A 21,291-nucleotide genomic window follows, 5' to 3' on the forward strand; every position below is an offset into this window, starting at 1 on the left:
ATGTACTTACATACATATGTAATTTGCCGTCGAGTACATAAACTATAAATTGAAATACAACATAAAATAAGTGTTGATTTAACTTCAACCATTCTTTTATTTTTGTAAATTTTGTCTATTTGTATTCTCTGCAAATGTTGTGAATTTATTTATATTCTTTCTCTCTCTCTCTCTCTTTCTCTCTCGGGTCTCTCCCTCTTTCTTTGTCTGCCTTGAAAGTTTCCCTTCTGTTATGTGTCCTACGCTACAGGCACTTTTTAACACACTTTAGCTTACAGACAAGTCCGCTTTGTAAATTAAAGCAAAAGTTGGGAAGACCCTTCCTGGAGAGCTTATGTTCAAAATACAAAAGACCCTGTCCAAGACGAAACAGTCTGTGCGTAGTTACCTATTAACTTGTATACATATTTGGAGAGCTTATCTCAGAAGATCTGTGAAACACTTATTTGTGATGAACGCTTATATGCAAAAAAACTGAACTCTTGAAAAGAGGTGCTGTGGTTGACATCCCCATGAAATTTTAACAATGACTTATATCAAAAAGGGGGAGAAACGCAAAGTGGCTATGATTTTTAGTTGCACCAATTCAGTACTACTGGATTTTCCTGCAGGGTAGTTCATCTGCCTCCTGATTAAAGCAGTGATTATTGCGCATTCTGTTTTTTCGTTTAGTTCTTATTTCTTTTGCTGCTCCTATTTTTTTTCTATTATTTTTTGCCACATATTTGCTATCATCGCCGACCATCTAGTAAAAGTCCATTAATTCTCTTCATATATAGCGAATAATTTTATTTTATTACATTTTCAAATACATGCACACATTTAAGCCAAGTGTGTAAGGTTCAAGTTAAGTGTTTTTTGGGTCTACACCGCCATTTAACAAACAACAATTTCTACTGGGAAATAATTTTGGAAGCTGCTATCTCAAGTTGCATTTCTTGTTTTTTTGTTCTACAAAAACCATATATGTAAATTAAAGTTTAAAATTTCACGCAAGTTAAAAAATTGGCAAATTTTCATCAGATTTTCAAACGGTTTTACCAGACATCATTTTTCTGGGGTGGGCTTCTGCATATGGGATAGAACGCCCAATACCGTCATCAGCATGACGCTAGAGAAACAGCCTTATTTTTTGTTACTCAACTAACGTATTGGATTGAAAAAGTATACCAAATACATAAAGATAATAAGATATGTGCTGGAAACTTGCCGTTTTAGATTTTAGTTAAAAAAACAAAACCCTTTTTTATTTCTAACTACAGGGTGAACGATATGAACACCATAACTTTTTTGTGTGAAATTAGTTAGTTCAAAATGTTTACAATTTTAACATATATTCACTTTAGCTCGATATGACCACCTTTTGCCTTGACTATAGCCCTCAAACGGTGAAAAAATGAGTTGCATGCTGCACGAATGTGATCTTGAGGTATTTTGGCCCATTCTCGTAAAATCGCTTTTTTCAGCGCATCCATACTGGCATATTCCAGTATATTTATGTATTTCTCGTAAATATTGTCGCATTCTAATTAATAGAAAAGTATTACTTGATAGTTGTAACCAGGTGTAATTGAATAAAATCTATTTAAGAATTTATAACATTTCAATAAAAGAAAAAAACATAGTAATGACAAAAAACGGATACGTAAGTTATGCACTGGGGTTAGTTGCTGCCTCACGTATCTGCGCAGACCAAGCGAATAATTTTATTTTACACAAGATTAAAATAATGTCGTTTGTAACGGGTTTCATATCGCAGGAGGGCCTAAGGGCCTAAACAAAGATTTATAAAAATGTGTACTCGTATTAGCTAAATACAGCTGAATATCTTCATCATTTGCATGTTTATATATTGAAATTGATTCCAAAAATATCAGCACTTAATAATAAAAACTTATAAATTTTTCTTCCAGGTTAAATCCGCCGAGATTAATTTCATTATAATGAGGGCATACAATAAAAAAAATCGCCGACAAATATTAAAACTTCACTAGTCCCCAATAGAAGTTTTGGCCATTCACTAACGAGTTTTATTGGGCTGCTCTTCGGAGAGCAGCGTACAGGCATTTAAAAAAATTATCTCAAAATGGTCAAATATAAAGATAGTAAGAAAATGCATAACAGGCCACAACTTGCACAAAAGCCTGATAATGTAACTTTCGCATATCGTACACACCAACGTCAAAGTGTATCGCTACGGAGCACAGCAGTGCATATAAGCCACAGCGAACGAACATTACCGGCTTGCACTTGCTCAAGTTTAAACAATCAAACCAATACCCGCGCTCAAATACAGTCCTTGCACTGGTACTCTAATCCGCACAGACGGTTGTTTTACGCGTTCGTTTTAGCTTCATTGCTTTGTATCCTCTTCTGCTCGGGTGTCACGGGCGAACATGTGCGCGAACTCGAAATATCCGAAGGTGTACCCATTGGACATCAGATTGGTTTTATTGGTGAATTTTCTCATAGCGTGGATAGCGGTCCACCGTATTTGATCGTACCGGTACCGGGTAGTGGGGTGGACACTGATCTCGCCATCGACCATACGACCGGTGAGATACGGACTAAAGTGTATTTGGATCGTGAGACCCGTGCGTCATATAGCTTGGTTGCTATCCCATTGAGTGGCGAAAATGTGCGCGTAGTGGTGCGTGTGTTGGACGAGAATGACAATGCGCCGACATTTCCACAACCGGTAATGAATATCGAGTTTCCTGAAAATACGCCGCGTGATGTGAAAAGAACGTTGAATCCTGCACGTGATCTAGACCTAGGCCAATACAATACACAGCGTTATAATATCGTATCGGGTAATGTGAATAATGCGTTCCGCCTGTCGTCCCATCGCGAGCGCGACGGTGTGCTGTACTTGGACTTGCAGATTAATGGATTCCTTGATCGCGAAACGACACCGGGATACAGTTTGGTGATTGAAGCCTTAGATGGTGGTAGTCCACCTTTGCGTGGACAGATGACTGTAAACATTACCATACAAGACGTCAACGACAACCAGCCAATTTTCAATCAGAGTCGGTACTTTGCAACTGTCCCAGAAAATGCCACCGTTGGCACTAGCGTATTGCAGGTATACGCAACGGACACAGATGCTGATGAAAATGGACTGGTGGAGTATTCCATAAATCGGCGACAGAGTGACAAGGAACAAATGTTTCGCATCGATTCACAAACTGGTTTGATTTCGGTGAATAAACCATTGGATTTTGAAACTAAGGAATTACACGAGCTCGTTGTGGTGGCCAAAGATCATGGCGAGCAACCACTAGAGACCACCGCATTTGTGTCCATACGCGTAACAGATATCAATGATAATCTGCCGACGATTAATGTCATTTTTCTCAGCGATGACGCAACGCCCAAGATCTCCGAGTCGGCGAAACCCGGTGAGATTGTGGCACGTATTTCCGTCAATGATCCCGATTCAAAGGCCGAATATTCGAATGTAAATGTTACACTCAATGGTGGCGATGGACACTTTGGACTTAACACTCGAGACAACATAATATATTTAGTAATCGTTTCACAGCCACTTGATCGTGAGTCTCAGTCAAACTATACGCTCAGCGTTGTGGCCACAGATAATGGCACACCACCATTGCATGCTTCAAAGACTATTTATCTGCGCGTAACGGACATCAATGATAATGCGCCAGAGTTCGAGCATGAAGTGTACCATGCCAATGTGATGGAAGTTGCTGATCCGGGCACATCTGTTTTGCAGGTGGCTGCTTTCGATCGCGACGAGGGTAATAATTCGGCGGTGATTTACGCGCTAGCCGATACCCCGGAAACGCATGCCGAATGGTTTCAAATTGATCCGCACACGGGCTTGATAACCACGCGCGCGCACATCGATTGCGAAACCGAACCGGTGCCACAGCTGACTGTCATTGCCAAAGACAATGGCCATCCACCGCTCTCGTCAACCGCCACAGTGCTCGTCACAATACATGATGTCAACGATAATGAACCGATTTTTGATCAAAGCTTCTACAATGTTTCAGTTGCAGAAAATGAACCGGTTGGACGTTGCATTCTAAAGGTAAGTGCACTGGTACTCATCCTACAGATGGTGAGCTCATTGCAGATTTTCTGCGGTTGCGGTAGTCATTTAACAGTTAGTACTAATTGCAAAAGTGAAATAAGGAAGTAACGAAACTGGACGGGGCAACAGACTGACACTCGCCAATATAGTTAAACCCACCACGGTGGCATCTCTCGTCAAAGTGGCACTACTCCAGAGCTGGGTATTAACACTCACATTTTGAGTGTTTAGTTGGAATAGGAATGTGTGTCCGTATGTGTGTCGTGACAGAAAAGGCAAAATAGATTCTGCACATTTCAACAAATATGCTTTTCAAAGTATTTAGCGGCCGCTTAGTCGATCTACCGGGACGGTTCCTGGCTGGACATTTGCACATTTCTCATTATTTCCACTTAATTAGCTCTGGGCGTAATAAAACTCGGACTTAGCACTTAAAGCCGCTTAAGCCGCCAAGTAGTAAAGTGTCGAAAAACAAAAGCAAATTTCAAGGAAAGGAAATAAGAAACTGAAATGAGTAATTTAGAAATAAAAATATAAAGCCGCCCATGCATGTGACCCTCCGTATTCAAACAGACATCTAAACAAAGTTGATGTGGGAACATAGTGCGATATCTCGTGAGATATCTGCCGCTAATCCTACATGCTCGGGACAACTGAACTGAATGGTGTGACAAGCAAATGGCGTTTAGTTGTAATGTTTTCCTTTCTAAACAATCACTTGAATGCGTATGTAGATATACGTGCAAGGGGACGTTTACAGAAGAATGCACTCAGCGGATATCAAGCAGATAAATTCGTAATTTGAAATACTTTAAGTGCTTGACAGCCATCAGTCTGTTGGAGCAGCTGTTTTTTTTTTTCTTGCAATTTGGTTTGAAATCAACAATTGTTACTGTGTCTCAATCCATTATCATTACATGATTTTTGCTGGTATTGAGCAACAATAACTTTGTTGTTGTTCGGTATGTGACCCTTCACCTGAACCGCACGCCATGCTTTCATTCTATGAAGTTCAATGAGGGATATGGTTGAGCAGGCGTCAAAATTGTTAGTTCAAATGGATCTTCAGCCAAAACATCAAAAATTAGAAAACAGGCGTGAAGTAATTATAATTCATTTTGTTTCAAAAATTGAGCGGTTGTTTATTTTGCTACGGTTGCACACTACAACGACTACATTGCGCAGTGGTTCCACTTGTATGAAATAACGGTCAGAAAGTTGAGTTTTGATAAGTCAAGTGAATTTCAACAAAACAAATTGTATAAATGGTCAGCCCCACTTATGCTGAAATATTCACCGATTTCATCTAAATTTAGTTGCACTTATTGTTATTAGATCCACTTAGAAACTCTTGAGAAAGCTTTTGATTCGATATGGCATGATGGTCTTATTTACAAATTAATAAATTTAAAATTTCCGTTACCACTAGTAAAAATCATAAATTGCTTTTTAAAAAATCGTTACTTTTGCGTGTCTCTGAATGACGAATACTCTGACATGATCGAATTACCCGCTGGAGTTCCCCAGGGATCGGAACTTGGTCCTTTACTGTACATTATTTATTGCTCTGACTTTCCCAAATTAGCCAACTGTTCATATGCCATGTACGCAGACGACATTGGCATATTTTATGCGCATGCATTTGGTAACCAAATCGTAACCAAGCTTCAAGATGCACTACAAAACATGGCAGACTACTTGTGTACTTGGAAAATAAAATTAAACATTGGTAAGACGCAAGCTATCTTTTTCACTAGAAAAAGAAGTCATTGCTTTTTACCAAGTACAGGTTTGAAATTAGGTAGTTATGATATCCCGTGGGCCAATACCGTACGATATCTGGGGGTGATTTTTGATAAAAAAGTATCTTTTTGCGATCATGTAAAGTACATACAGGAGAAAGTAAATTTGGCGATTAAAATGTTATATCCCCTAATAAATAGACGCTCAGGCTTAAGTGATGAAAATAAGCTAATAATTTATAAGTCTATACTTCAGCCAATAATATTATATGCCTGTCCAGCCTGGAGTAATATCGCAAAGTCACATGTTAAGAAACTGCAAATCTGCCAAAATAAGGTACTCAAAATGATGCTACGACTCCCATGGCATTTCTCCACCAGAAAGCTTCATGATGAATCAAAAACTAAGATTTTGTCAGATCAAATACAAAATTTGACTAAAAGATTCAAAATTCGTTCCAGTTTTTCGGACAATCTACTAATAACTGAACTTTCTTAATGTTCAATTAGGCCCTGGTACTTAAATGCGTACAGACAACCCTAGCTTGTAAGATTTATAGCGGAGGTTTTTCATAGTAGTTTTTTCCTTCGAAAAAAAGAAAAAATCGTTTAAAAAACCAAACCTGTGATAAATATACAAATATAACGATGTAGAATTAAGATTTATATCATATTCTGTAAATTGTGCGATAACATAAATATTGTAACGTTTTCTACTTAATAAACTCTTATCTTATCTTAAAAAAAAAAAAACAAAAAAAAACTCTTTCCAACGCCTCAAATCATACAATTATTGTACATACAATACTACAGTATCATCTTCATATAACGGTATTTCCGAGAGTGTACGTTCGGCGGTTTTTATTCAAATTCGTAAAATAATTATCAGTGGTATTTAAGAAAAAGGTTTATATTTCAAAGTCCACCAAAAATTGGTAAACTAATAAAAACGTAAAAGAAGATGAAGACAGGACTTTAAACTAGGTGCCTAGCCAAGATATAATCTAAATGCTTAAAACCCCCACTTGGTTTTAATAAGAAGATTCAGGCTGTAACATCTTTGCGACTATTCTCACGAAAACAAAAAAAAAACAAAAATAAACGAAGGCAATCCGCGCACTTTGTAGCAGTTAATTCAGAGTAAGAATTTCGATGTAAAATTTTCATATTTGTTTGCAGATTTTTTCTTTTATATACAAGATTTCTTGTTTATTTGTGGCCTTTAATAAATAGGTATGATTTATTTTATATTTGACTTACTTACTTGAAATATAATTGTAAAAAATCATATTAAAAAATCAAAGCAACTAGCAGCTGAGGTTATCGACCAAACATTTTTTTCGTATCTTTATAAATACACTGGAAACGTGCAATTTTAATGAGAACTGCTTACTGCTTGATTTTATTATTTTTAATTTGATGTAACGTTTAGTTTAATCAGTTAGCGGATTATCCAGACATTAGAAATTTTAGTAATACACATTTTTTACGCGGCTAGGTATACGTACTACGCGGGCCTTCCCGGCTCTGGCTTGTGGGGACTTGTCAACATAGAAAAATGAGTTTAACAAAGCTCGCCAGTCGTGCTAACCGGCGCCAGTTGGAAACACCAAGTAAAGCCAAGTCTTTCTCCACCTGATCTTTCAAACGCAGAGGAGCCCTTCCTCTTGCTCTGCCACCACCAGCTGGTTCCGCATCGAATATTTTCAGAGCCGGAGCGCTTGTATCTATTTGGACGACATGATCCAGGAAGCGGAGTTGCTGGATCTTTATTCGCTGCACTATGTCTATGTGGTCGTAAAGCTCATACAACTCATTCTTCCATCACCAAAAATCTTACGCAGAATCTTTCACTCAAACACTCCAAGTAACGCCTCATCCGATATTGTCATCGTCCAAGCTTCTGCGCCATACGTTAGGACGGACATGATGAGAGCCTTATAGAGTGCTAGTTGTGTTCGTGGGGAGAGGGGTTTAGTACTCAATTGTCTACTTATTCCTCGCGAATGGCTTTAATTTTTTATTTTTCACATTTGGGAGGAACAATTGTGCATTGGGGTATTGTGCAGTTGCGGCTAAGAAATAGATGCTCGTATGTGTAACGAGCGTTAAAATCACAGTTTCAATTTTCAAATCCATAAAGAAATTCCAAATTTTACAAGCACGGCAGGGTGCTTTAATATGCCCGTTCAAGTTGTGCAAATTAAAATCTAAAACAAAGAATGAACAAATTTTCATCCGAATTTTGTATGAGACAATAAATCCAAGTTTGCAGTAGTTGAAAAATCGCTCTGATTTTTGCCATTATTTTGTGCATATTTGTGCCATACTTTTGTCAGGAATATCCAATTTGTACATTTATTTCACAATGAGTTAGTTCATATATTAATATTCACAGTAATTGTTCTATTAAAATTTCATTTGTCAGGAATATCCAAATGGATTAGAATGAATAGTTTCACCACATGAACTGACTACCGTTCTGCTTCAACGTCAACCAGCGATTGTCGTCAATGCTCTCACAAGCAAACTGTTGGTGACACTTTGAAGTGTAACAAAACCGCAGCTCTCAAATTTTGTGGTTCCGTTAGGTTCCACACGGTGAAATTCGGTAGTACATCGAGAGGTTTCTGCAGCAGCTGTCTGGAGGATGAGGTGGAATCATCTTATCTTTTCTAAACTTATTACTAATAGCGTATATAACAGGTTCATATTTCTCACACATCTGCGATGAATTTCATCAGGGGTATGAAGCTTTTCGGCCGCCGTAGCCGAATGAGTTGGTGCGTGACTACCATTCGGAATTCAGAAAGAGAACGTAGTTTCGAATCTCGGTGAAACACCAAAATTAAGAAAACAGTCTTCCAATAGCAGTCGCCGCTCGGCAGGCAATGGTAAATCTCCGACTGTATTTCTGCCATGAAACGGATCCTCATGAAAATATCTGCGTTCGGAATCGGCTCGAAACTGTAGGTCCCTCCATTTCAAGACGCACACGACGACTACTTAAACCAAAATCGATATTTTACTAGGAAAGCTAGAGAAAATACAGAATTGCATATCGGCGATGAAGAAGTGAAGATAGTGAGTTTCGTTAAGTGGAAGAAACCGTCAACTGAAAAAAATTTTAAAAGTTCAGCGCAATTTTTTAGAAATTCCAACCCTCTCACTTCATTATCCTAAAATTTAATAAGCTAAAAACGGAATACCAAAAATTTTTTCTAGAAATTCGAATTAAAAGCTGAAGATTTGAAGTAGAAAGTTTGTACGATTTCTCTAATTTTTGTATAAAGTTTGAAACCTTTAGAGAATGAGCTAAAGTTTTATAACTGGTAACTTTAACTATACTGGTAAAAATATTGTTGGGCTATTTATGGATATTTGTTGGGCTATTTGTGGATATTTATACATTTTTAACGACTTGCGTTAATTGGGTTTGATTTAGCAGTACTTTGTTTAGCTCCTGCTGTTATTGTTGTTATTTGTAGCTTGGAGTCGGAAACCATCAGTCATCGTAGTCAATATAACCCGACTGAAGATTCTTGTGCTTTCGACAAGATTTACCTAATCTTTCTTAGCTTTATATTTGAAGTTTAAAACCTCTACATGCTGCTTTGATAGATTTCGTGTTATATATCACATTTTTCCTTCACATCATTCTTCGCTATAAACATTTCATTATTGCAAGAACCGACACCCAAATGGGGTTATTTTACATTTCGCACAACCCTTAAAACCGCCTTCTTTATGTCCTTGGCAAAAAAGGCACTTTGGGACAACATCGAAATATTAAAATTCAAGCAATAAAAGACGGGAAAGTAAGTTAGAAGTCCATAGACTTATATAGTCATAAAGAAAGCAAAGTATATTGAAAAATAAATACAAAATAAAAAAATACATTCATTCCGCTTCACATTTTTCTCACAAAATAAAGCGATTTTGTGGATTAACTTTTTTGCATTTTTAAATAGTGGCAAATTGACATATGGGGCGGATGAGTATCGACATAAATATATTACAAAATATGCCCACTTTTATTTACTTCTACGAACAATGCTGAAGTCAATTCGCATTCTGATAACACCTTTTCGGTTTTGTTCTTTAGTCTATTTTCGTTACTAACTTAAGAAGAGTACACAGATGAGTTTAGTCGATTAGTTTACTCTTCAAAGGCCTGGGTGCGCCCTTCTGATGACTTAACTATGAGTAAAGTTTAGTTGAGCCAGATATAATTAAACTTATTCTTCCCTAGAATTCATAATACAGAACTGCAAATAATAATTTCTTAACTTCACCCTTGACGTTTCATTAAATATGTGTTTGTAAAGTAGAGCAGCACTCACATCATAATGGAATGCGTAAAAATCACAGATTTTTTCGAATAAATACTAGACGATATAAAATTTGTTCAAGCATTGGCAGTAATAACACTGGTAATAATAATGGCATCAGTGTGAATACAAAAGGCATAATTGACTCACGCAAAGGGTGGTTGATTGGCCAAGTAGCAGACCAAAAGAAGTAAAAAACAATTCAAGAAGTATATATTAAAACAACTAAGAAGATAAAGAAACGATTCCAAAAAAGCTGCGTTGAGAGTGCTGATTAGCATTCGGTCACAACATCAAGTAAAACGTGCGGCAGACTGACAAGAATAAGAACAATAGGGTAATCACAATAATACACCCAATTTTCATTATGACTCCCCGCTGCGGTCGTGCAAACAATAAATACCACGACATACATACGCAAAATTTCTGATGGAATTTTTATATTTGAAACCGTACCAAAGACGCATAAAATCGAGCAAAATTCGATGAAAAGAAATTAAGATCAAATGTCAGATGGAACAAGTTAGAACGTTCATTTTCATGCCCTATTCCATTACAACTAATATGCGTGAATGATGATTTCAACTATTCCGCTTGGGTATATCAGGCTGAGTAAGAAAGGGAAGATGGACAGTAGAGAAGTGAAAACGTTTGCAGCTCTTTTTGAGTCATTTTCGATTTGTGGACGTAGGTTAATTAGTTAGTTTAATTTAAGTATTATTATTAATTTACTACCATCTGTGATCCATTGTGCCTGGCCACGATCTATAATTGAAAGTTTCTTATTAATTTGATCATTTCCACTAACACATGGGCTAGTCATAGCAGTATATAAATGGGCTGAGAGGAAACTTGAAGACTGCCTACATAATCATATTCATATCAGATCATCGGGGCCGCACCTATTTGAATGTTTCTATTTTCGTATCGAGGTTCAGAAATGGCTAGTTCCGGCTAGAAGGTTGTGAAAACGGGTCTGAGCAATTAAAACCGATATTCGTTTTGTATGTGGCGCTTTTAAAGGCGCAGCCAGACACAAAAACAAATCTACCGACTTCTTCAGTTCAGCTCAGTTCGTTGTGGACTTATTTAAGATAACCTTTTGGTTAGCTTCTTTCCAACGGAACAAATATTATCACGGAGGGGAGATGTCATTTATTTAATTCATCCTAAATAGTAGAAACTAATAAACCTTCAAAACAGTACAACAAATAAAGTTTCGAAGAACAGAATTATTGAAATTTTGTTGTGAACTTATTTTTATAAAAATGCATTGAGCAAAAACTGAATACAGCCGGGTGAGAATAAAAGACATATTTCAACTGCTTGTCATTGCGGACAATTTTTGTAGTGGCTTTGTTTTTTGGTATTTTTGTGCTTTGGTTGATTTGTTGTTGTCGACTTTGCTGCCAGCAAGTCATGCATTGCTGTGAGAAGAAGTGATAAAAAGTATGTTCAGTTCAAAAACCAATACTGACATACACACATGCACACACATACTAATACTTCCAAACAGATACCAAATAAAAAATCGCATTTTATAAAAGAACAAAACGCTACCGTTTATGCCCTATACATTTTTTGTTGTTGCTGTTGTTGTTAGAATTATATGTTGTTGTTGTGACTGTCGTTGCTACCAAAGCGGTGCATCACTATGATGACCTGACGAGTAGGCAACCGACATCACGTTGGAATTGGACCGCCAACCATTGCCGATTACCGTTTGGCGCTTGGCCATGGGGCTGTTCGTTGCTATTCAAAGGCTGAGGGACGCGCAAATTACGCTCACATTTTGGGCAGCTGCGAATGGAATTTCGGCGAACGAGGATAATTGGCATCAAGTGCTGTTATTCATTGTTTCTTAGTTGTGTTTGTTCTTGTTGTTGCATGCTACGTGCAGACATTTCTTATTTTCATTGCTGATCTCTGCAGGCAGCTTGTTGATTTCTTTCGTGGCAAATTCATTTGTTTTTTCATTGTACGTCTGTCTTTTGCGTTAATTTCAACAAATTCAAAGGATAATTGATCCCGTTGATTATGGCTTCCGCCATACATTTTTGAATTTTCTACTGTTAAACTGTAATTCATGTGTACGTATAAGTATTTATTTTATATTTGTTTTTATATTTGTTTGGCAGCCTCTAGCGAATGCTGCTTATTATTATACTTATTACTTATACGCATCACATATCGATATGTATTTTAGGATTGTCTGTAGAGACTGGTGAGATCTGCGATTTGCATAAACGATTTTATTTTTTATAGGCTAGGTTAGGTTAGCCTGGTTGGCAATAAGCCACGCATAGACCTTTTGGTCTCTAGCGATACCAGATGGGGACCGACCTCTATGAATACCGAAAGTAGACATCAGAGAGGGTGTCAGCGCTTTTGGCGAATTTAAGCAGAACTCGGAGATCCGCCTTTGAGACGTCCTCCAGACCCTCAAACAATGGGGCTCCCAGGCATTTTAGACGCGTTTTTAATAATGCCGCACAAACGCACAGAAGGTGTTCTAAAGTTTCCTCAACATCCTCTCTGCCTTTCCTGCATTTGCCCGTGTTAGCAATCCCTATCTTGTACGCTTGTGCAGCCAATAGATTATGACCTGTTAGCATACCTATGATAGTTCTGCAGTCCTTTCGCGAGAGCGTAAGTATGAATTGAGTCGTTAGTTCTACACATGAATTTTGCTGTTTTGCATGTGGTCAGATTAGTCCACCTAGCTTCCACTCGCCTTTTCATGTAGTTGTCCATTTCATTGTATATTGTATTTAGCGGTTTTGGTATGTCGTTCTCTTGTTCAAATGGTAGTCTCACAGCACTTTTTGCTATCTCATCTACTATTTCGTTCCCCATAATGCCTTTGTGACTAAGTACCCAGTAGATATGTAGCCTACTGTTTCCGGCTAGCCTTTCTATGGCCTCCCTGCTCCGTCGAACATTTTTGGACTTAATACAATATGAGCTTATTGCTCTGTCCACGTATATATTAATTGTTGAGTTCTTTCCTATTCTAGTGTAGGCTAGCTCTGCGGCTTTCCCCACAGAAAAAAATTCCGCTTGGAAAATATTGCTGTGGTCTGGCAGCTTGATAGGCTGCCTTGTCCCTAGTTTTGAGCAGTGAATACCCGCTCCCATTTCGTCTAAAGTTTTAGAGCCGTCTGTATAGATGTGAACAGTTCTATGGCCAGGTTTCATGCCCTTGTGCCATCCCTCCTCTTCCATTGTGGTGCGAAAACTTCTCTCCCAATTAAAGTACGGAGTCATGTAGTCTGTGTAACTTGAGCTCCACTTTCCTATTGAGCTGTGCCCGAAGGTTCTGCAGGTGAATACCCCAGCAACCACTAGCCTCCTCGTGGATTTCACTGCCAAGTTTTCCGCCATAAGGTCAATCGGTGGCATGCTGAGTATCATTCCCAGCGCCGCCGTTGGAGTGGTTTTCATCTCTCCTGTTATGCACAGAATAGCGCGCAGCTGAATCCTTTCCAGTGGCATTAAGTATGTTAGTTTTCTTGTCGCAGTCCACCATACTAAGGCGCCAACAGCAATATCGGTCTAACTACTGCCGTGTAGCACCAATACATCCGAGAGGGTGATAGACCCCAAGTAACGCCCAGCATTCTTTTACATGCGTACAACGCATTACTGACCTTTTTCACCCTTTCCTCAACATTGTGCTTCCACAGCAATTTCCTGTCTAGTATTACTCCGAGGTAAATTGCATGATCTTTGAGAAGTGGTTCGTTGTTGCCCAGCTTCGGGAGGTTCTACGTCGGGACCTTGTACTTCCTGCTGAAAAGTACCATGCCCGTTTTTCCGGCGATTATTCCTAGCCCTGCACGAGATGTCCATTGTTGTACCGTTTGAAGTGTGTTATTCATCACATCCCTTATGGTGTCCAGGTACTTTCCCGTAACTACTATAGCTATGTCATCTGCATATGCCACTAGTTTTGGTGCCCCTCCGTCAAATTTCTTGAGCAGTTCGTTTGCTACAAGTAACCATAATAGCGGCGATAGTACCCCACCTTGCGGAGTGCCTCTGCATGCATATTTGGTGACGCTCGTATCGTTCCATTCCGCTCTTATCTTCCTGCTAGCTAATAGCTGCCTTATCCATAGATAAATCGCGGATTGCACATTAAGTGACTCTATGCTATTTAAAATATCATCTTTCGTCACGTTGTTAAAGGCCCTTGATATATCTAGAAATACTACTAGAGCACTGCCGTCACTGGGGGTGTGTTTAGAAAAAAAAAAGATGTGTTGATGATATACGAAAAAAATTAACCAATGATTCTTCGTTGTCGTGTGCTTGTACGTGTTGGTGAATATATGTGAAATAATTGCGCATAGTTCGGCTGCCGAATCTCCCAAGTGACGTGGCAGTCAAAGTTCGCCTTACAATTTTCTTTTTCACCGTAGCTAAATAGCAAACCTGGATATCTATAATTCTTGGGCTACACCAATAAAAATCTTTTCACCATGGAATACTTAGTGAATATATTTGAAGTAAGAAGATTCTCTGCTTCTCTGGATTGTGCGTCGTGATATTTTTTTCACAAATGGAGGGATCTACAGTTTTAAGCCGAATCCGAACGGCATATATATCTTTATGAGGAGTTTCTTCCTGGCATAAATACACGTTGAGGTTTTGCCATTGCCTGCCGAGGGGCATTATTTGATGTTCATGCACGGAGATTCGAACCTGTGTATTACCGAATTGTACTCACTCACCAATTCATTCGTGTATAACGGGCAATTTATTGCTTATAATTTCGGAGCGTGAATGGCCAAGGGCTTACGTGAATTTATATCACTTTCTTCAAGTTCATTTTCATTCTTGTGTAAGCCGTGTCATCGTTGTTGATTTTTTAACCAGGGCAAATTTGCCCATAGAAACTTGGTTTAACGATTGACAGAATGAGTGAAATGCACTCTTTATTTTACTTCATGGGTTGCTTGAATTCCACCAATTATTGTTTTAAGTTTTCAATGTGATTGCTTCGCAAATCAAACAAAAGGCTTAAGTGAGTTACTCCACTTGCAATACATTCAGATTCGCTTTACATACAGACTTCTTTAAAAGGAAGTGGATAATTCTCCAAGCTAGAATTAAAAACAAATTATGCAAATTTCGAAAGAAGGTCATTTGATGGTGAAACATTTTAATCAACAGCAACTAAAGCAACAACAAATACCACCAATAATACTACAGCCATGTCATTGTCTTACCAAGCTGCTATGCAATTCCGTTTAGAACAGTCCAGTTCAATTTGGTTCAGTGCAGTTCGCAAAATTCCATGGAATTACATGTTGCGGCGCTTGCACCGTAAAGCACGCCACCCCACCGCCAAATGCTGCCGCAGCTATGCACGACTATGCTTGCTGTGTATACCTGTGCTTACTAATATTGTTGCTGTCATTCTACTGGATTGCTGGAGTTGCTAGCAGTTGATGTTGTTGCAGTTGCATTTGACGCATTTCAAAACATTTTTGTTGTTGTATTTAAGTAAACCTATTGAAAAAAAGAAATTGTGGGAAGCATTCATGGGCGTAGGCATACTAAAAATACGTGTGTGTGTGTGTGCGTGCCAGTGTTGCTGGCATTGATGTTGGTACGCGCATTGTTTGGCCAATTTGTAATTTACTCCCACAACAATGAGTGGAAAATAGTGGAGGTTTAATTCCCACTTACAGATTACATGCCAATGCCACTCAAACATTGTTACTCACAACTGAATGTGCAGTGCCTTAAAGGTAAAAATGCATACATACGAACAAATAACAGCGTTTAAATGCACTTGAAGGGCAGTACAGAACTTGCCTGCTGATATATTACTATCTGCTGCCGTTTACTAGCTATCTCAATGTTGTTCTTGCCTCAAATAAATTCCAGACGCACTGATATTACAATAAAAAGAAATATATTTTTGTTTGCTTCTTTTTCATACACTCATATGTATGCACAATAACAACTGCCGTCGGCCAAGCGAGAGAACTGGCGAGTAGCCCAGCATTCGATTCTCTTCTAGAACTGAGTAGATCTGAATAGAGTTACTGAAACGCTGACCAAGTGAAAGAAATAATTTGAATGGATTAGAAAATGAGAAACGGCAATAAAATCATAAAACGAAAACAGAAAATAATAAAAAATGGATAGAAACGAATAATAAAGCCAAACTTAAAGACAAAAACAAAAACATTCTTCTTGTTATTCAATCCAAATGACGTTTGCAGGTTTGAAGGATTCTTTTGCCACAAGTAGTAAGTGGAGCTACTTAAATTATATAAAAAAAATCTGGCGAAAGTAGTTTTTTCTTAGTGATATCAGAAGGAAAACCTAAAAAGTATAAATGGAATAGAACAGGAAAGAAAAAAGATATATCTTAATTTAAGGATAATGCTATACGTGGTTAGCGAACAGGTAGCATCTAATTATGTCTCCCAATTTATTTTATAGTTCCATTTAATTTAGTACAAGACATTCTAAAAGGCTGCATGCTACATATGTACATATTTTCATACAACACTTTTCCATAGTTTGGCTTAGCACAGAAATTCACCACACCTTTAGCCCATAACGATATGCAAACACTCTCTCTCCCTCTCTCTTTCAGACACATACATCTACTCTCTTCACTCTATTAGACTCTCGTTGCCTTCTACTCGTTTACTATGCGATCAATTCCTTTTGCGCTAGGTGCTTTACCAAATACAGCAACGAACAGGTTGGTTGTTCCATCGCTAAGCTCGTGTTTCCCCCATAACCCATACGAATCGTCTGTATGCTCGTTCCAATCGCTTGTATACAACATGCGTTGTTGGTCTGCCACATTTTTTGGTATTTCGTATTTTTCTTTTCTTCATTTCCCTTTTACTTTTTCCTCCGAATAACCATAATATGGCTCTGCAACCCCTTCTCTCAACCTCTTTCAGTCTTCACTACACTCAACTCAACTCATTTCCAACTCCAACTTAAACTTGTATTTGTTGTTTAAAGCAAAACGTCAGCAAAAATCATGGCTGACTGGCTGACCGGCGGGCTAACGGAGTGGCCGCGTTGTTTCGCTGCTGGCACACAAGTAAAAAAGCCGGTTTTAGTTAATACTTTATTGTTGTTTCGTTTATTTTGTTCACTAGCAGCGCCTTGGCGGCAAAGGTAGGCCTGCCGTAAAGCTTAGACGCTATCAAATCAAAAAGAGCCAACGTGCTGAGCAGTGAGTATTAGAATTGGCAGGTAGCTCGCCACTAACCTCTACTTTGAATCTAGGTTTTTGCGTATAAATTTGTTTAAATTTTTTACTATTCAATTTAACAAATTTGAGTTTCATTAAGGCCCATAAAGTCCATTGAACGCCTCAAAAAAATTTATGTTTCTAGTTTCGGAATAGATCTAAAATCAGAGAATACTTTATGTCGCAAAGAAATTTAGAGAAAAAAGAGGAAGTTGTTGGTAGTTGAAAAGTTTTTCTTAGCTTCATAAAAAAAATAGTTGAGGAAAATTCACTCTTTGCGTTTTAAATACCATTCATTATCAATGTCTATTCTGACATTAAAATATTACTAAAAACTACCGTTTAAAGCCTTGCCAGTACCCATACAAAGTGTTTGAATTTGGGATTATTTATTATGATATTGCGCCTTGTTGTTTTCCACAAATGGAGGGACCTTCAGTCTTATGCCGCCTCCGAATGAAAAAATTTGACAACCTTAAGATATTTATTCCGAACTTCGTATTATCTTTGTGCTACTTGGTTTGTGCTTCTCTATGCAGAGTGGGGTACGATTGACGAGAAAGGCAGGCAGAGATCATATCAAATCGCTTGCACTTAGAAGCTTGTCTCTTTTACATTGGCAAAGGGGCATAGGGCTTCAACTGCCTTTGCTAAATATAAAAGTTTAACACTAAAATTTTTTCGGAAGAAAAAATTGCGGAATATTTAATTTAAAAACTTATCCTTGAGTATTTTCGCCTACAAAAAGCAACCAAAAAACAAAACACTTCAATAGCAGCAATTTTTTTCTCGCACACGCAATTATTCCAACTTTGGCCGATTATTAGTTTGGTGTAAAACAAAATTTTTGATAAAGCTTTTAAAGAGAACAAAGAGGTGCAATTTATTCTTTGATTTCAGAAATATAAAAGCCGCTAGAAAATATTCGCTGCTGGGAAAAAATTAGCGTATGGTGATTTTTTTTTTGATATTATATTTACAATATTTTTCGAGCTAATATTTTTAGATATAATTTTTAAATAGTTTTCTATTCAATCTTCAAAATTTAACAAATTTTCGTCTAAGTTTATAATTTTCTAGTATGTATTTTTACAAAACTTGTATGTTCTAAAATTTGATTAAAACAAGTGCAAGTTTCAAACGGCTAAAAAATCACGTTGAATTTTTCGATTTTTGTTTGCTGATGACTATTCTTTCATTGCATAATTCGCAGGGACTCTTCGGCTAGAATGGGGAACCACAAAATAAAAACAACCACAATTTCCACACAGAGAACATCACCGTATAGAATTTTCATGTTGTTGGACCTCAGCAGTTCTCAATTTTTATGTTGAGTGCCTTCACCGCGATTTATTTATTTATTTATATCTATAGCACAGAGTAAGACTAAGGTCTTTCAATAGTATGTACTGCAACATGAGTATATTCTCGTACAACTAGAATGATTTTAACATGAAAGTTTCTTAATCTAAATTTTTACACCAGAAGGATTTAGAAAAAAAGTAGTAATTACAGAATATAGTGAGAAATTTAGGAATTAGGACATTCAATGCAGTCAAACACTTTTAAAGTAATTATAGACTTGTGTTGTAGTTAAATCTGTTAAGTCCAGCTTTGGTGGATAATGTAAGTTTGCACATAAATATGCAATTTCCAGCAGACAAAGAACTGTTAAGGTAACATCCCAGTAACCTTGTTCGCCAGGCAGCGATATGACCATATCTACTAATCCCATATATATACATACCGCGTGGCATTATTAATTGCCACATTAAGTTTATGGCAGGATGTAGAGTCATATATGTATATACCAATCACCAGAGAGTAGATAATGAGAGGCATAATTAGCTGGAGAACTACGAGTAATTTGCGCCTCGTTTTCTCTGGCGTGAATGTTGCAGAGACTCTCAGCTTACGCAATGTTGCTTATGCAATGTAGCAATATTCTCCACAACCCTATTTATATGATCAGCACAGGTAAGTTTTGTGTTAAGGATAAACCCCAAATTGATTACCTTATCCGTAAAGGTAAGGGAGGCGGCCGCCGTGGCCGAATGAGTAGGTCCCTTCATTTGTGGAACAACAACAAAAACAACCAAAAAGGGTATACGCGCCAATTATATATATAATTGGATGACTATACGGATGAGTTTTAGCGAGATGGCATTATCGCTACAGCATTAGACTTTATTTCGGATAGAGCTTTCAGGATATTTACCTCATAAATTGAAACTGTCCCTTTAGAGTAGTACAAGATAAGGAATCTTTTAAAATAGGAGCACAATTTGTTTTCTTACCAACACTAATAAATAGTCATTAAATTCATCAAGGTCAATCTCACATTTGGGACTTTCCTTCCTATGAATTTTAATTAGGCGGCGCTACAGTTTTTTTGTTGGAAGTGACGTATCAAGTTTTGATTAACTGTACCAACGTTTTGCTCTCATATTATTGCAGTGGTTTCATTTCGGATTTCCTTGTACCGGCGCCAAGAAGTATCCGTCAAGTTTTTTCTTCACTTAGCATAAAACTTATTGCGTTTTCTAAGGGCAGCTCGAACTTTCGAGTTGTACCAAGGACATGAACTATTCAAAACATTTACAGAACGAAGCGGAACATGCATGTTAAATAACGGGGATAAGTTACGGTTGAGGAAGTCAAGTTTATTATCAACAGCACTAAGAAACCAACATTGATTCCAATTTATAAAACCCATGTCTGATTACAGAGAATTAACATTCAGCGATTTAAAATCACGGTACTCTGAAGTACAAAATATTAAGTCATGGTCAGTGATAAGATCAGCTTGGTCGAATATAAGAATATGTGACAAGTCACATATTTGAGATACCTTTTTTCTCTTTTTTTGCATCATGGTTGACACAGTGGTGCCCATCTGGTTTGCAAAGAACGATGCATTCGGTCACGCCTCTGCTATCATTTACTGATAGCGAGTGAAAGGGCAGAGCATGCGCGCTGTAGGGATCTTGTGATTTTGTAGTTGTTTTTTACAAAGCTAAATAAACTTTTTTCTGACTCAGAGCTATTGAAAGTGTTTGTAAATTTTTAAATACTATTTTTTGAACTTTCTACTTGTAGCAGTTGTGGGCAAACAATTCTTTTTGTCTTAAACTATGCCGATTTTTCAGTAATTCTCTTGTTTTGGCTATTCTATCATATAGGTATGCTGCCATCATTATTATCTATAACTCGTAGATGGTAGAAGAAATTGATAATAACCATAGGGGGTGGAATGCGCGTCTTTATGAGGACTTTAGAAGAACACTCTCCTACTAACTCGTTAGAAAATATCGAATTCGGGGATATTGTGATAACCGGGACTGCAAGTTTACCGAGAGCTGATCATTAGGAATCAGCTTTATTTAATCAGCCAGGATTTGGTTGCAAAAGATGTCACGATCAAAATACTATAATACCACGACTAACTAAGAAAATACGGCATGCTTGCTAAAATCATAACGGAAATATGATATGAGCTACTATGTTTCACACGGCGTCACCCTTCGCCGTTAGATACACTGCTTACCCCCAGGAAGTCCTTATAAACTCTAATACTAATCTTACATTCCATTTCAGTATCCTAATCATCATCCGATTGCCATGTAATTTTGGTGAGTTTGGCGATTTCGTTCATACTCGTGATTTATATTTATATTACTATTTAAAAAACGTGTTTGAAAACTGAGTCCGGTGGGTGATATAATTCAATTCAACAGATTGGTTGAAATATTTAAATGTCACGCATGTGACTGGTTCGGGGGGCTGTAGCCTTAGCCAGATATTTATATACTTGTCCAATCAATCTTCTTTTAAATTTGGAACGTCTAAATAAAGATACCGTTCGTGTACTGTAAACTATAGCTTTGTAGTATGCTTTTCTCAAAGCAGCAAATA

At 37.6% G+C, this 21,291-nt stretch overlaps 1 protein-coding gene across 1 annotated transcript; it reads left to right on the forward strand.

Moving 5' to 3' along the window:
* Window positions 1-1,919: 1,919 nt before the first annotated feature.
* LOC128864734 (protein dachsous-like) lies at window positions 1,920-21,003 on the forward strand. Its single transcript, XM_054104487.1, has 2 exons — window positions 1,920-4,063; window positions 20,974-21,003. Exons 1-2 carry the CDS (start codon window positions 2,087-2,089, stop codon window positions 21,001-21,003), a joined length of 2,007 nt encoding a protein of 668 aa, XP_053960462.1. The 5' UTR covers window positions 1,920-2,086.
* Window positions 21,004-21,291: the final 288 nt, after the last annotated feature.

Source organism: Anastrepha ludens, chromosome 5, assembly GCF_028408465.1.
Source record: "Anastrepha ludens isolate Willacy chromosome 5, idAnaLude1.1, whole genome shotgun sequence".
Taxonomy (NCBI): domain Eukaryota; kingdom Metazoa; phylum Arthropoda; class Insecta; order Diptera; family Tephritidae; genus Anastrepha; species Anastrepha ludens.